An 18123-nucleotide genomic window follows, 5' to 3' on the forward strand; every position below is an offset into this window, starting at 1 on the left:
AAGGAGCCTTAGCAATAGTGGAATCAATGGGTATCAGGGGGCAAACTCTCCATTAGTTGGAGTCATACCTGCCACATAGGAAGATGGCTGTCATTGTTGGAGGTCAGTCATCTCAGTTCCAGGACATCTCTGCAAGAGTTCCTCAGGGTAGTGTCTTAGTCACTTCATCAATGATCTTCCCTCCATCATAAGGTCAGAATTGAGTATTTTTGTTGATGATTGATTGTACAATGTACAGTACTATTCACAACTGCTCAGATACTGAAACAGTCCATGTTCAAACATAACAAGATCTGGACAATATCCAGGGTTGGGCTGACAAGCAGCAAGCAATATTCATACCACACAGATAACTATCTCCAATAAATCTCTAACCTGGCCATAAACATCCAACAGTGTTACCATCACCAAATCATCACTGTCATCATTCTGGGGATTATCATTGACCAGAAACTGGTGAATTTGACTCACCAGATAAACACAGTGGCTACAAGAGTAGTTCAAAGGCTCAGAATATGCAGGGTGTAACTCACCTCCTGACTCCCCAAAACCTGTCCACCATCTACAAGGCACAAGTCATAAGTGTGATGGAATATCCTCCACTTACCTGGATGGGCGCAACTCCAACCACACTCAATCTTGACACCATCCAGAACAAAGCAGCCCAGTTGATTGGCACCATATCAACAAACATCCACTCCCCCGTCACTGATGTTCAGTAGCCACAGTGTGTACTATCTAAAGGATTCACTGCAAAGATCCCTAGACAGCACCTTCCTCATACATGATCACTTCCACAAGGACAACAGATATTTGGGAACACCAGCACTTGCAAGTTCCTGTCCAATCCACTCACCATCCTGACTTAGAAATATACGGCCGTTCCTTCAGTGTTGCTAGGTCAAAATCCTGGAATTCTCTCCCAAAGGGCATTGTGTGTCAACCCACAGCACATGGATTGCAATGGTTCAGAAAGGCTGCTCACTATCACCTTCTCAAGGACAGCTAGAAATGGGAAAGAAATGCTGGCCCAGCCAATGACACCTATGTCCCACAAGTGAATTAAGAAAAAAAAACCTGGAAGAAGCTGACAAATAGACATTCCCTGTTATTCTGTCTCATAAACAGTACCACATTGAGAATATTGCTAGGAGGTGCCTACCTGTGATAGCAGGATCATTAGCCTTGTTAACATATTGAGACAATGAGGGAACCTTAATAACATGAACTCTGGTTAGGGAAACTAAGATGTCAGTGAGAGACAAGAACAATATAAAACTCAAAAATGACCAGTTCCAGATTGCAAAGAAGACTCTGCAAAGATTTCAGCAGACTGAGAATCGTGTATGATTTATAAATTATGTTGCTATTCGGTGGCCATTGAGCTGACATATGCCTAGATTTCTTCATATAAATGGGTATTATTAGAAAACTAGCAGACACTTGTAAAATTTGTACTCAGAGTGGTTTCAATTGGGAAATGTTAATGAGTGCTGAAGACTTCTATCAGGCAGAACAGTATCACATGGTGGGTGGCACAGTGGTTAGCACTGCTGCCTCACAGCGCCAGAGACCTGGGTTCAATTCCCATCTCAAGCGACTGACTGCGTGGAGTTTGCATATTCTCCCAGTGTCTGCGTGGGTTTTCTCTGGGTGCTCTGGTTTCCTCCCACAGTCCAAAAATGTGCAGGTTAGGTGAATTGGTCACGCTAAATTGCCCATAGTGTTAGGTGTAGGGGAGTGGGTCTGGGTGGGTTACGCTTCGGCGGTCAGTGTGGACTTGTTGGGCCGAAGGGCCAGTTTCCACACTGTAAGTAATCTAATTCTAAAAGAACAAACATTCTTGGAAAGTGTGGATGAAGAGAAACTGGCTTTGTTCACTTATACTGTATGTTCCTCACATGTTTGTGCTGATGAATGGTTTTACAACAGAGATACACCATTTACATAGAACTTTTCCAAGTAATTCCCTTTGCAGAGTTGATGTCAGAAGTAAGTCCTAATCCAGGCAGAACTAACTCCAGTCATCCCAGAATTAAGTAGCTTCAGTTGGATCTATGGGCATCACAGAAGCTTTTCCATTCTACTTTTCCAGCTAAAGGAGGAAATATGGCTGAATTTGTAAAATAACTTCTATCTTACCGATATCATTTCATCTTTCCTGCATTGTTGAGAGAGGTCTCGGATCCCATTGACAAAATGTTTGTTGGCCGTGGTATATGCTCTCCCTGCTTCAATCATCCCACTGCACAGTTTCACCAACTATAAGAAGGAAATCACAAAACATTATGTTGTTAGAAGCATTGAATGTCATTAAACAATGATGTTACTCATGAGAAAATTAATGAAATTGACTGTTTCATTTTTACAAGAGTTACATTTCTGTGTAACTTATAATATTTGGGTGCAAATACTGATGAATGGACATCTCTATGGATCAGAGTGAAGGACCAGACTTCTCTAACAATCAGCTTTAACACTAACGTTAGCTGTAGCAGTGTTTGACTTTACATTTACCATGCCATTGTAGTGTCTCCCAGCTATCAATTAGTCTGAAATGATGGGTGGTTCTGAACTCACAAAGAAGCTATTTGAGATTATTCAGATTTATGTATTTTCAAGCCTTGATTATTATTTGTTAGAACTGGATTAGAGGTCACATCATAGGGATTCAAGAACAACATTTTAGCAACATCATCATCATCTTGCAGTTATATAGCACTTTTGACAGAGAGAAACATTCCAAAGTGCTTCCACACTGTATGCTTCAGACAAAATTTGACATTCAATCAGAGAGAGAGATATCAGGACAGCTGACCAAACTTGGTTAATTAGCAAAGTTTTAAGGAGCGCATTAAAGAAGGAGAAAAATTCATAAAGGTTTAGAAAGATAATTCAAAAGTTTAGGGCCCAGGCAACTAAAGACATGACACCAATGGTGTAAAGATGTAGATGAAAAATCCACAAGGGGCCAAAGATGAAGCACCACTAAGATTGTTAGGAATTATAGGGCTGACGGAGGCTACAGAGATAGGCAAAGAGTATGCCATAGCTGTACATTGTCACCCTGATATAAAAGCCTCTGAAAGACTCCTAAGAGCTGGAAAGAAAAATAAATCTTCTCCTGAAATTGCCAAATCCTGACAGATATTGTTTTCTTCCCCTAATAGCAGTGTCCTTCAGAACACTCACACAAGGCGGCAAATATGTATATTTTTTTAAAACTGTCAGTCCTGATGACATCTTTAAGTAACTATAATAAAATTATTATGGATAACAAGTGGAAGCTGTAAAGGAATTAAAAAGGTGACAAGGAAGAATGTTTTTGACACCTAAATATAGCTTGGTTGACAAATGCACTGAGAAATACAGAGATCAGCTCAAAATACATAAAGAAAACAAAGAACAGCAGATGCTGCAGATCTGAAACAAACCAAAACAGAAATTGCTGCAGATACTCAGCAGGTCTGGCAGCATCTATGGAGAGGAAACAGAGTTAACAGAATGAAGGTGGATCAGCAGACTTGAAACGTATCTGTTTTCTCACCACAGATGATGCCAGATCTGCTGAGCATCTGCAGCACTTCCAGCTCAAACTATGTAAGGAGTTCATTTATCATGAGCTGTGGGGGTATTACAGTTGGCCTTAGGCATGGAGGAATAGAAATTAGCCCAAATGTTATTAAATCGATTGGACATAATCTCACAATTTTCAATGGTGAATTTCAACTCTTAAACTTTGGCTTATTATCTAATATTAAATCATTACATGACCATCTCTGTCATTGATTTGGACACCAGAATGAGCTCTGATCACAGTTGAAGATGTAGAAATGGGACCTTTTTTTTCTTACATGGTGCTATGTCTCATAGATGGCACAGAGAGTTAAGGGGAACAGTGGAGGTGGGATTTTATATTAACACAACCAGGTGATAGGTGGAGGTGGGGAAGGACCATTTGAAAATAGAGAAATAGGTAGCACAATCTTGACCCACAAAAGCATAATGCAAAACAGTTGCATTTATATAGTGACTTCCTTGACATCAGGATTCCCCAAAGCATTTCACAGCCAATGAAGCATCTCTAAAGGTGTAGATATAGCCAATCTGAACACATCAAGCTCCCCAAAAAAAAGTACTATGATCTGACTGTTTGGCAAGAGTGCAACAATATGCCTTCTGGTTTGCTGTAGACATGGTTATGTCTACCATGGGGCACTAACTAAGGGCTGCCGTTTGGTGACCAGTGCCAATAAAGTCACGGCACAGGCCAGACTGTCATCATAACAGCTCATAATAATGTCCAGATAATCTCATATTTGTAATGTTAATCAAGGGACAACTATTGGCCATCGGAATAACATCCCTTTCCTTTCAAATGGTGACATGGAATCTTTTTACTTTCAGACACCTCCAAACAAATGTCAGGTGAAATATATTACTTTAAGGGTAGCACATCTCCAACGGTGCAGAGTTTCCTCAATACATTGGACAGGCAGCAAAGATTTTTGTGCTTCTGGAATGGGACTTGAACTCATAACCATCTAACCGAAAGGGATGTGGATGAGGAAGGGAAGATTGTGAATAAACAAATAGATTGGAGGTAAAGGAATACAAAGCATTGGTATGATATATTTAATGAATGTACAGATTTGCAAGGAGGCAATATTCTCTAGCATAGGGAAAGCATAAAATTCGTAACAAATGGATAGATTATTTTTAAGAGAATGGTAATTGGTAATGTGTCAAATGACTTCTTTCTGTAAAATTCATCAATGCCTCTCCTGGAAATTCAGGTGAGGATAGAGCTCAGTGCAATGGTAGCTGCCCTGGGGCTGAACAGTTTGAAGCTGAATTTTGAACATTGACAGATATCAACAAAATATGGAAAACGCCAATCACAGATGTGAAACTGAACATCAACCTGAGACAGGGCCCAGAAGAGAGTGGAGGTAAACAGGCGTGATGGGGTAGTGGGGGGAGCGAATACTAAAATTAGCCAGTACTTTCACCCCTTTTACATGCAATTAACTATCAATGCCCCCCTCTAACCCCCACTGCCCTTGGGCAAAAGCAGTAAGAACAAAAGGAATGAGTATTAGTTAGTTTAGTGTGGTGCAGGGGAAACACTAATTAACATGGGTTGAACCATTGTGCTGCTGCATGGAGTCCTGCCCTTGCCTTGCCCACTTGTTGCTGACTAAAAGAGGTAGATGCCCTTTGTCTCTTATAAACTATGGTTAATCATCCTAAAAAAAAGGAATTCAAGCCAATCAGCATTATTTTTGAGTAGTGCTGTTTAAAAATGGCACTTACTGAAAATTAGATTGCCCATTGTTAAGACACCAGTTCTTGCAAACTGTAATTGCTCTCAGCATGGTCATCAATTCTACAGGGGATGGTAATGCTGTTGAGGTCAGTTTTACTTTACCTCAAATTGAAATTCAAGGCTTAATTGATGCAGACTTTTATGAGTGCAGCGTTCAGGGAAAGTATTCCATTAACGCTAACATAAAATTGTAATGAAATGCTACTTCAAATTGGGATTGTAAAAAGTCCAGCTTTTGATTATAAAGCACTGCAGGTTCGAAATCTAGACTCAAGGCACACAGCACATCCATCTGATAATGGCAAACCCACAGAATTCTAATTATATCACAGAGACATGCAAATGGAAACAAAACAGTGAGGGGAGCCAAGAGACAATTGCAGCTGTTTGCAGAAACAAAGCCAGCAGCTCCAGCTTGACCATCTTTACTACTTAGACTTCAAAGGAAAAGAAATTTCCTGTATTGTTCCATTGCTGTGTGCTCAGGGTGTCCTGTGTTCCACGCTCAGTAAACTTGAGGCTATCCATAACTCTGCTACCCGTGTCTTTACTCGTACTAAGTCCTGTACTAAGTCCAGTACTGGCTCTTGGCCAAACAAAACCTCTTGAAAATTTCTCATCCTTGTTTTCAAATGCCTCGTGACTCCTCCCTCGTCCTGTAACCTTCCTCAGTCCCACAACTATCTGTGATACCTCTCCTCCTCTGGAGCATCGCCAATTTTAATTGCTCCAGTTAGGGGTTGTGACTTTAGTTGTCTGGGACCTAAGTGTTGGAATTCCCTTCTTAATACTCCTTGCATCCCTTAGCCCCTTTTATCTGATCTGATATGAATCTATGTAACTCAATGCCAAATGTTGCTTCACAATATTCGTGTGAAACGCGTGGGACACTTCATTACACTTAAGGTGCTACGTACGTACAAGTTGTTGTTGCTGTGATGTTTCATTTCAGAAATTTGTTCTATTGAGTGTAGAACTTTAAAAGTCATATCCATTTGCTGAATTTTTGTTTCAAGTAGCACATTGTGGTGTGTACAGAATGGTTTATCAGTGATAAATAATTGCATACAGTCAAGCACACAAGAGTACATACATGGATATCTTTCCTTTTAGGAGACAAATTGTTTCAGGACTCTCTAGAATTTTTGGAGCCTTTCATTAGTGACTCAGTGGTCAATAGTGCAGAACTGAACCTTACTGACCAGAATGACCCCAGAATCAAGCCACTGACTTTGTTCATCTCAACAGAAATAACTGAATGTTCATCTACTAGAACAGGTATAAAATGACATTAGGATTATTGTAGCTCCTCCTGGCGACTGTATGTCACTGCAAGTGCATCCCTCCTGCGATAACTGGTGAGGTACAGAATTTGGAGAATTACGCAAACCATGTGTTACACATTAGTTTCACTGGCAGGTGTACACAGACCTGCATCTCCAACCCATGACTTTGATTATCCAGTCTACAACGGAGAAAGGCACATTGGACTTGAACTGTTAACTCTGATTTCTCTCTGAGATGCTGCCAGACCTGTTGACCTTTTCCAGCAATTTCTGTTTTGTTATAGATGACAGATCTATCCTTGGCAGCTACCCTCCTTAACTTCATTATAGGAGTAATTCTTAAACTAGAACATCAGATCAGTATCCTCAGCCAAAATAGACATTTGCACACTTGGTTGTATGGACTAATGGGAACTGAAAAACAGCAGAAAAATTCCTCTTCCACCTTCCCAAGCTCAGGGGGATCGCAAACCAATGCATTACACCTGGAGAAGAATCAAACCAGATTCAAAACATGAACTATGTTCTTCTCCCAATAGATGCTGCCAGATCTGCCAAGTTTCTCCAACACTTTATGTTCTTATTGCATTGTATCTGAGAAAGTGAGGACTGCAGATGCTGGAGATCAAAGTTGAAACATGCGGTGGTGGAAAAGCACAGCTGGTCAGGCAGCATCTGAGGAGCAGGAGAGTTGACGTTTTGGACATAAGCCCTTCATCAGGGATGTGGGGGTTGGAAAGGGGGCTGAGAGATAAATAGGAGGGAGGACGATGGGGCAAGGTGATAGGTAGATGCAAGTGGGGTGGGGGCTGATAATGATAGTTCGGAGGGGAGGGTGGAGTGGAAAAGTGGGAAGGAAGATGGACAGGTAGGACAGTGCCAAGTTGGAGGGTTGGATCTGGGATGAGATGGGGGAGGGGAGATAAGGAAACTGGTGAATCAATATTGATGCCGTGTGGTTGGAGGATCCCAAGATGGAAGACGAGGTGGCTTGGATTTGGCGGTGGAGGCGGCCCAGGACTTGCATGTACTCAGCAGAATGGGAGAGAGTTGACGTGGTCGGCCACAGGGCAATGGAGTTGTTTGGTGCGTGTGTCCAAAAAACAAGTTGGCGTCCTGCCTCCCCAATGTAGAGGATCCCACATCAAGAGCAATGGACACAGTAGGTGAAGTGTTTGGATGTCCAGGAAAATCTGCCAAACATGTAAAGATCCTTTGGGGTCTTGGATGGAGGTGTGGGGAAGGTGTGGGCAGACTTTGTAACTCTTGCAGCAACAAGGGAAGGTGCTGGGAGTGGAAGGTGAATTGGTGGGGGTAGTGGATGTAACGAAGGAGTCACGGAAGGAATGGTATCTGAGGAACGCTGCTAGTGGTGGGTAGGCAAATGTCTCATTGGTAGTGGGGTCTGATTATAGGTGGCGGAAATGGCGGAGGATGATGTGCTGTATTCAGAGATTGTTGGGGTGGAAGGTGAGGACCAGGGTTCTAGGTCAGAGGTGCAGGAAGTGAGGAAATGCACTGGAGGGCATTGTTGACCGTGGCGAGGGGGGTGGGGGGAGGTGAATTTTCAGTCGTTGAAATAGGAGGCCACCTTGGATGTCCTAGAGTGGAACTGCTCCTCCTGAGAGCAGATATGGTAGAGGAAGAGGAATTGGGAGCAAGGGATCATGTTTTTAGAAAGGAGGGAGGGTTTGAGGAGATGTAGTCCAGATAGCTGGGGGAGTCGGTGTGTTTGAAATAGATGTCCATGTTGAGGCAATCACCAGAGATGGAGACAGAGAGGTCCAGGAAGGGGAGGGAGATATTTGAGATGTTCCAGGTGAACTGAAGGTCAGAATGGAAGGTCTTAGTTAAGTTGATAAACTGTTCAATCTCTTCGTGGGAGCACACAGTGGTGCCAATACTGTCATCAATGTAGTGGAGGAAAAGATGGGGGATGGTGTCAGTGTAAATGTGGAAAATGGACTGTTCCTTGTATAGACGGAGAGTCCAGAAGTGGAGGGAGGTATCTGGGATTTCCAGGTGAACTTAAGGTTGGGGTGGAAGGTGTTAGTGAAGTTGATGAATAAGATTAGGGAAGACCATCAATCAGAGGAAAGACCTTCCAAATCTGTTCAATTGACTTACTGAGCATTTTTGTCATTTGGCTTGTAAGTTGGTTTTAAATATAAAAAAAATCTTTACACCCTGGAGAAGTTTTCAGAAATAAGGGAAACAATGACACATCTCATCACTGATGCTCTTACTGTGACATTAACCACACTAACCACATACGCTTCCTATCTATTCATCAGGGCAGATGTTAGACGCAGGCTTATTTATTGAAACTTAACAAGACTATCATTACTTTCACTCAGGCTGCAATTAGATTAAACTGCAGATGTTTAATAAGATGAGGAACTGTGGTTCTGAATATGACGACAAAATAAGAAAGACTTAGTGCTGTACGGTCAATCGAATATTTTTAAAAATATTTAAAATACTGTAATGTGCGAAATGCAGACCCATTAGCACACAGTAAGATTCCACAAACAACAATTTGCAAATGACCAGAAAATCTGATTTTTCTTGATTTATACTGACAGAGGTATAACTATTCCTCGGAACACTGGGGTAACTCTTATGATCTTCTCCAAAATAGATTAGATTAGATTAGATTAGATTACTTACAGTGTGGAAACAGGCCCTTCGGCCCAACAAGTCCACACCGCCCCGCCGAAGCGTAACCCACCCATACCCCTACATCTACCCCTTACCTAACACTACGGGCAATTTAGCATGGCCAATTCACCTGACCTGCACATCTTTGGACTGTGGGAGGAAACCGGAGCATCCGGAGGAAACCCACGCAGACACGGGGAGAACGTGCAAACTCCACACAGTCAGTCGCCTGAGGCGGGAATTGAACCCGGGTCTCCGGCGCTGTGAGGCAGCAGTGCTAACCACTGTGCCACCGTGCCGCCCAAAATAGTATCTGTTATTTTTCACTTGGAATTGCAGGAGGGGAATCAGTTTAATACCTCATTCTGAAAGAGTGCCTCTGACAGTACAGTCCTTCCTCAGTGGGGTTGACTAACACAGTTGGCAAAATGGCTGGTTCACAATGCAGCGAAACACTAAGAACTCCTGTGGTCACTATTGAAGATCCTCCCTTCTCAGCTTTGTCCCTTGCCTGTGATGTTGTGACTGTCAGGTTAATCTCACCACCAGTCATCTCTCTAAATGAAACAGCAGCCTTATGTTCCTTTGGAAGGGACAGGATTTACACATATTTGGAAAGACAAGCACTGATTAGGATAGTCAACATGGCTTCGTGCATGGGAAATCATGTCTCACAAACTTGATTGAGTTTTATGAAGAAGTAACAAAGAGGATTGATCAGGGCAGAGTGGTGGACATGATCCATATGGACTTCAGTAAGGCTTTTGACAAGGTTCCCCATGGGAGACTGGTTAGCAAGGTTACATCTCATAGAATACAGGGAGAACTAGCCATTTGGATCCAGAACTGGCTCGATAGTATTAGACAGAGGGTGGTGGTGTCGTGTTGTATTTCAGACTGGAGGCCTGTGACCAGTGGAGTGCCACAAGGATTGGTGCTGTGTCCACTACTTTTCATCATTTATATAAATGGTTTGGATGTGAACATAGGTATAGTGAGTAAGTTTGCAGATGACCAAAATTAGAGGTGTAGTCGACATCGAAGAAGGTTACCTCAAATTACAACAGCAGCTTGATCAGATTGGGCCAATGGGTAGAGGTGCAGCAGATAGCGTTTAATTTAGATAAATGCGAGGTGTTGCATTTTGGAAAAGCAAATCTTAGCAGGACTTATACACTTAATGGTAAGGTCCTAGGGAGTGTTGCTGAACCAAGAGACCGTGGAGTGCAGGTTCATAGCTCCTTGAAAGTGGAGTTGCAGGTAGATAGGATAGTGAAGGTGGCATTTGGTATGCTTTCCTTTATTGGTCAGAGCATTGAGGTCATGTTGTGGCTGTATAGGAAATTGGTTAGGCCATTTTGGAATATTACATGCAATTCTGGTCTCCTTCCTATCAGAAGGGTAGTGTGAAACCTGAAAAGGTTCAGAAAAGATTTACATGGATGTTGCCTGGGTTGGAGGATTTGAGCTATGGGAGAGATTGAATAGGCTAGGGCTGTTTTCCCTGGAGCGTTGGAGGCTGAGAGGTGACCTTATAGACGTTTATAAAATCATGAGGGGCATGGATAGGATAAATAGACAAAGTCTTTTCCCTGGGGTCGGGGAGTCCAGAACTAAAGGGCATAGGTTTAGGGTAAGAAGGGAAAGATATAAAAGAGACCTCAGGGGCAACTTTTTCATGCAGAGGGTGGTGCATGTATGGAATGAACTGCCAGAGGAAGTGGTGGAGGCTGGACCAATTGCAACATTTAAAAGGCATCTGGATGGGTATATGAATAGGAAGGGTTTGGAGGGATATGGGCCGGATGCTGGCAAGCGGGACTACATTAGGTTGGGATATCTTGTCAGCATGGACGAGTTGGACCAAAGGGTCTGATTCCATGTTGTACATCTCTAAGGCTCGATGACTATGGCAACTTTAGCCTTTACTTTGTCAGTACTGGAGTGCCAGCCTAGATTGCTGTGTTCAAATCACTTTAGTGGTCTCAGACTCAGTAAGAGTGCCCACCGAGCCAGGCCTGACAGAAGGGGAAGACGCTGTCAAAGTCCTCAGCCATGTCTGGAGCTGCATTCTATCTGTTCAACTAATTTGTAAAGAATGCAAGTTAAACATCTCCTGGGAGGAACCAATCATCAGTCCAACCTTTCCTGAGCAATCACAAACTACACTTATAGAACGTGACCCTAACAGAGTTCATCATTTATTTAGAACACTTTAAAATGGCTGAATGGTAATTCACAGAAATGCTAAGTGCTGTCAGAAGGTGCTGATAATGCATTTTCCAGCCTTGACCTTGTGGTTTTACTGAGGCAATGTGTAACTTCAGAAACATTTTTAAAATTGGCAAAAAAAAATCCCTTCAAACTATAATCCCTGTTACTACTGTGTAAGAGAAGAAGATAACCTTCAAATTTGAAACTCCATTTTGAATCAAAGTCAGAATTTATTTCCACTTTTCCCAGTCCTGGGCACACCCACTGAGGAAGCAAACACATTCAGCCAGCATTGCATTATTAAAAAAGAACAGTAAAGCATGGTTCCATCTATGAGAAAAAAGATAACATCCAAGCAGAATGAGGAATGATGACCAATGGATATTCACATTCAGAAGATGCTAATTGATTTGTGCTGTCTCTAAATATCCATGAGTAGACCTCATGCAAAATTAGGGATACCAAAATTCAAATAAGGATGTGGTTCACATTGGCAAACCAAACAAGCCCTGAATCATGTTTATTGCTCATCTCTCCAATGCACCAAGGTCTCTGTTCCTAATATGGCCTCACTAACAAGCCACACAAGTTTAGAGCAATCACTAATGAATGTCTTTGAGATATGCCCCAATGTTTGGTTAACCGTCTTAGTAACTGCAGAACAATCCAGTGGCAATAACATGCTAGCAATCTGGAGATAAACATATGGAAACACTTAATACAATGCAAAAGAATTATGATTAAAAAAAAACACAACTAGCATTCTCCTTCATCCAAATCTGTCTGAAGTGCATCCAATTTTCCATCCAAAATAAATAAACGTGCTGCCAATTTATGAAATCTAGCACTACCTTCAGTCATCCCCAGACGTGCAGTGTTCCTTTTGAGTGTACTTCATTTTTATTAACCTTTCTAAAACAAAATCTTTATTATCAGAAAAAAGTGTTACTCTATAAGAAACTATCAGGAGAAAGACAACTGAGCTTTATTAACTAATAGCAGGAAAGCAAGTACATCATAAATTCATGTTCGCCCCCAGAAATGATTCAGACTTGGTAGAAATTAGCTTATCATCAAAATGGAACCAGAAATTAGACAGAAGTTTGATCCTCAAACAATTTTCAGTAGCTCAGCTGGAATGGGTGCTTTTTAAAATGTATAATTAAAATTATCAGTGAGTGGTCAGATTGAACCATTTTGCAACAGAAAATCATCAGTTAGCATTGATGCATGAAATGAATGTAATCGCTTCTCATGAACCCAAAAAGCATAAGATTATGATTCGCATTCTCACTTTTTAGCAAATACTGATTATATGACAGCAGAGCTAACAGCAGTCCTGCTTAACCAGCACCCCATCTATCGCCTTCAATATTCACTCCCTTTACCACCAACACAGGGTGGTAGCAGTGTGCACCAAGAGCAAGATAGAGTGCAGTGACTCACCGAGGCTCCCTCAACCTGTAAATTCTTTCACCTTAAAGGCGAATGGAAGATGATCCATGGGAACACCACCACCTCCAACCTTCCCCCAAGTCACAACCATCTTAACTTGGAAATATTTCACTGTTCCTTCACTGTCATTGGGTCAAAATCCTGCAATACCCTCCCTAACAGCACTGTGGATGTCCCTACACCCGAAGGGCAGCAACAGTTCAAGATGGCAGCTCACCATGAGCTTTTCTCGGACCATAAGGGATGGGCAATAAATGCTGGCCTAGCCAGTGAAGCACATATGCCACGATTGAACAAATACATCCAGCACCTCTGTGCCAAAAATTTCAGATAGTCCCAAAAGGGTTTATTACAATTTTTTTTTGTCAAGGGTGCCAAATGATCTTTAGATATATACTGAGATACAGTTATGAAATAAAATATGTTAGGTTTTATTAAATCAAATGGAAACAAACCAGAAACAAACATATGATCAAGTTGCTTAATTTGCCGCTTGTACCATTACTTCATGCATTGGATAATACAACATAGGGTTTAGACACCTCCATCCCAATCTCAATCAGGTTCTCAAGGAAGATAAACGCAAGTCAAAGACTACTTCACAAAGTGATAATAGGCAAGATCAGATGGGTTATCTCACATATCCCCAGTAATCAGAGGGCCCGGTCAGACAATGAATTGGAAATATTAAGGGGTAAGATGGTAAACAAACCAGAGAATAAATTTTGTTTTCAAATGTAACAAAAATAGTTTGTTTACTTCCTGCCAAGTCTGTCTAGTGCTGTATTTTGTAGAGTTGTTAGTTGCAGTATACTTTATGGGTTGGCTTCTGAACAATGGTAACTTGATATCAAACAGAAGTTTTCAATACGGAATAATCAGACCAGATCTGACTGATCAACACCATAATAATGCCAGATCAATGGGATAAAGATGCTTTCATATTCTGGGTTGGCTTCAATAAAATCTTCCACCTTTTGGAAGGACAGATCAGTGACAAGATACAATACGTGTTTTTCTTAAATATCAGTTGAGACAAAAGGGTTTCTGGCTGTAGAATGGAATTCAGGGTTCACTTCAGTGACTTCCAGAGCTCTTCAGGCGGAGAGATGGTGGAGAAATGGGAGCAAAGTATTGAGTGCTTGGCTTTCGTACCTTAACCTCTGCAGGTTTTACTGTCTATTTTCAACTCCACTGGAGATAATTTGCAATCTGCACTTTTCTTGTTTTATTCCATTCAGTGCTGTAATCCAATCACTCTGTTGCAATAGAACTGCTTGTTTTATTGGGTTTCCACATGGTTACTTTTTAATATGCTGCACATGCAATGCTCCAGTCTCTGCATTTTGAATCACAGTTTTCACAGTGACAAACTGTTGAGTGATAGAGCGTTGGTTTACGAGGAGATATTGAGTAAACTGGGACTATACTCATTCGAATATAGAACAATGAGGGGGGAATCTTACAGGAACATATAAAATGATGAAGGGAATAGATAAGATAAAAGCAGGGAGGTTGCTTCCATTGGCAGGTGAAACTAGAACTGGGGGACACAGCCTCAAAGTAAGGGGGAGCAGATTTAGGATTGAGTTGAGGAGGAACCTCTTCACCCAAAGGGTTGTGAATCTGTGGAATTCTGTGATGCAGTTGAGGCTCCCTCATAGAATGTTTTTAAGACAAGGATAGATAGAACCGTAAAGAAATTAAGGGTTATGGTGAGCAGGCAGGCAAGTGGAGCTGAGTCCACAAAAAGATCAGCCATGTTATTATTGAATGGCGGAGCAGGCTTGAGGGGACAGATGGCCTACTCCTGCTCCTATTTCTTCTGTTCTTATTTCAGTGCAAGAAACTGGGTCCAAAATCTGTAAGCCAATAACCAGTTCCCATCTGCCCTCTGGACTGAGGGTAAGTCCCAAAGATCATTACATGGTGTGAGTAAACTGCATGGTTTCATTTTCTGTTACCTCCCATTATTACAGCCATTAGGGCAGACTTAGGCAAGATAAAGAGGTAACAATGATCAGGTATAAAACTATCCCTTATCCCTAACTTGTCATGAAAGTTGATAGTCAAACAAAAACCACACTCCGATCTCTTTCGAAAGTTTAGGACAATCTCGCAGTCCACTAGCTTTTAACTTCGGGTTCTAGAACTGATTAACGTTGTGGATCCACATCCTCAGGAAATAACCACTAAAGCAAACCTGGAGTGAAGCAGCATCAGTAAGGGTCACAACTTAGAGCACCTACATGAAATGAGAGAGATGCAGCTAAAGCTTCTGGGGACTCTGAAGTTTCTCTTGGAATTGAAGGATCTCACACATTGGCCAAATGGTTAGCAAGCATTGAAAATGTTCAGATAGTTGAAAAAAAGTGTTATGCTCATTGGAGAGCATCCAAAGCTCTTAGTAGCTTTGATCTGACCTACACGTGACTCTAGACCCACACGACCAAGTCAATCATTTAAAGATTGACAACAGATGCTGGCCTTGTCAGTGATGCTTACTGCTCATGGAAGAATAAAGGAAAGAGAAGATGAATCAATACAGCTATGCCAGAAATACAAAATCCATGACTAACCCCTTTCTGGAGCTCCAACTGTACTCTTTGTCAAAACCTGGATATTTCTCACGTCCTTAAAGAAAATATTTCAAGGGAACCTTCCATTATTAACAATAAGTCATGACAATATAAAGGGTTACCTTTTTGGAGGCTGCAAACAAATCATTTCAAAGTGTCAGAGATTCCATTAATCCCCTGATAGGTTCAGTCAAAGTAAGTTTGGGGCCTATAATTAATAGCAATTGCCCATGCATGATGCTTACTGCAAATTCACATATTTTCTTTCAATATGCTCTAAGTATCAGAAGTAACAGTAGCTACATAGAATCAGGGAGCATGGAACCAGACCCTTTGGTCCAAACAGTCCATGCTGACCATAATCCCATACTAAACTAGTTCCACCTGCCTGCCCCTGGCCCATATCCTCCACACCTTTCCTATTCATATATATACCCAAGTGTCTTTTAAACATTGTAATTGTACCCAATCCACCACTTCCTCAGGAAGTTTATTCCATACACGAATACGCAATTTCGCTTGGTGTAACTTTACTCCCTATAAAATTCAATGGCACTTCAATTTCAGATTTGGTGTTGAGAGGTTATGGGATTATTAAGTGAACACTATACCCTCAAAACAGATGAACAACACAGGAGACTGGTTTGTCTTGAGGAATGGACATACGTAGAAATACATTATTAGATTATGGCAAAGTATTTATACTGTAGTGTTTGCACTCAAATTTCATTGCATTGGATTTATGAGGGCATACTATTTAGACTAAAATAGCTGATATTTATTCCACAATATGCATCGACTCCCCTAACAATGTAGTTTAAAAAATGGTAGTTAGAATTAATGTCATGATATTCATATTTAACAGTGCGGTACGTAATAGTATGGAATTTCTATGATTGGTGTATTACCAACATACTATCTGTACCTTTAACCTGAGTAACATTGCTTGCCTCATCTGTGACACCATCTCACTGCAAGTGAAGCCCCTTTGTTACAAATGCGCCAAACATGTACAATCACTGACTTGCTGGTCGCTTGAGCTGCAGTGTTTAGTTGGGAAACAATGTGCTTCAATGGGAATTTGCTATTAGACAACAAGCATGGATTGCTCATCTCAGTTAAATCACAGGAGAGTACTACGCAAATCCTGCTTACCACTTTATTGAAAGTATTTAGAACCAATGGGGAGGGTGCAGAGAAGATGTGCAAGAATTATGCCAGAAGTTTGTGGTGTACATCAGTAAACGATTGGCAGGCTAGATCCTTGTCTCTTGCAAACATAAACACAGAGGGATGACTTAAGAAATAACTTTGAGCTAATCTTTTTGATAATGTGCTATACAAAGAGCATTTCCACTTGTGAGAACGATCATTAGGTAGTCACCAAGAATAGAATTATTCAAAGGAAATGACTTTTCCCAAAGAACAATAAGAATGTGGAACTCATTCCCACAGAGAGAGTGGGTGAAGCAATTATGAAAGATGCATTTAAGTGGAAATGAGACAAACATATGCAAGGAGGGAAGGGCCTTGTGGTGCAATGGTAATGTCCATATCTCTGAACCAGAAGATCTGGTAAGAACTACTTACTCCAGAGGTGTAGTCTGAACAGATTGATTTAAATGATCCAGGAGAGGAGGGAACAGACTGTTATCATGGCAGATTTAGGTGAGGAACAATAAGGTTATGTTCAAGTAGAAAATAGGTTCACTTAAGGTTATGTTCGAGTAGAGTGTCATGTTTCAAATGATCCGAGGTAAGATGCAGAATGTGATCTTTGTACCCCGAGGAAACATGCTATGCTACAGTAATGATGTCATAAGCATGTCTCTTAAAGGCAGTTAGTGATGGCCAAAACAGCAACACTTATGTTCTGTGAATGTACAGAAAAAAAAGATGAAAAATTAAGGCACTGAAAAGGTGATTGTGCAAGAGCAGGGGAAATGTTGTAGCCAGATCTGTGCAGGTTTAATTGGGATAGGTGGATCTTGGAGAGGGCAGCACTATGAAGATGGAGCAGAAATTTGGAGTAATCCACTGTGTTGAGTATCACAGTGAAACTGGTGAAATGCAACATGAATACCAGTCATAAATGATTTCAACGGTCACTTTAATCAACGCAGTCTCAGTGCTGAGGCACATCCAACTCTGCATTTCTGTGTAAATGCAATTTAGCTATACCCATAGCTTTTTACTTTAAGCTAGAGACTGGGGGATTTTATTTTCAAATCTCAGCACTCTTTGATCCTTACTAATTAACTCTCTTCACTATCTGTCTGAAGATATGTTTGAATGCAGAGTAACACAAATTTCCAAACCTTCTTGTATTTGCAGAAGACCCTGATTGTAGGTCACATTTTAGCACTGTAATTACAAATAAGAAAATGAAATATCCAAAACATAGCTAAATGAATGTTAAATAAATTTGTGTTATTTTCACTAATACATGCCACATGACAGTACATCGAGAGACATTTCCTGCTTTCACCACCCAGAATTGGAACCAGTGCCCAAACAATTGATGTTGAGTGTAGACTAAGAACTGAAAACCAATTTAAGGATCAGCAATATTTGAAGAATTACTGACCGTGACTCCAGT

General features: G+C 41.2%; 1 protein-coding gene across 1 annotated transcript in view; it reads right to left on the bottom strand.

Annotated features, from left to right (window-relative positions):
• The window catches only part of acap3a (ArfGAP with coiled-coil, ankyrin repeat and PH domains 3a), a 303937-nt gene that overhangs the window by 129502 nt on the left and 156312 nt on the right, over nucleotides 1-18123 (bottom strand). Inside the window, exon 3 of the mRNA XM_072586472.1 lies at nucleotides 2143-2262. Within this exon, the coding sequence (XP_072442573.1) occupies nucleotides 2143-2262 (120 nt within the window). The remainder of the gene's footprint in view (nucleotides 1-2142; nucleotides 2263-18123) is intronic.

This window comes from Chiloscyllium punctatum, chromosome 16 (genome assembly GCF_047496795.1).
Source record: "Chiloscyllium punctatum isolate Juve2018m chromosome 16, sChiPun1.3, whole genome shotgun sequence".
Lineage (NCBI taxonomy): Eukaryota > Metazoa > Chordata > Chondrichthyes > Orectolobiformes > Hemiscylliidae > Chiloscyllium > Chiloscyllium punctatum.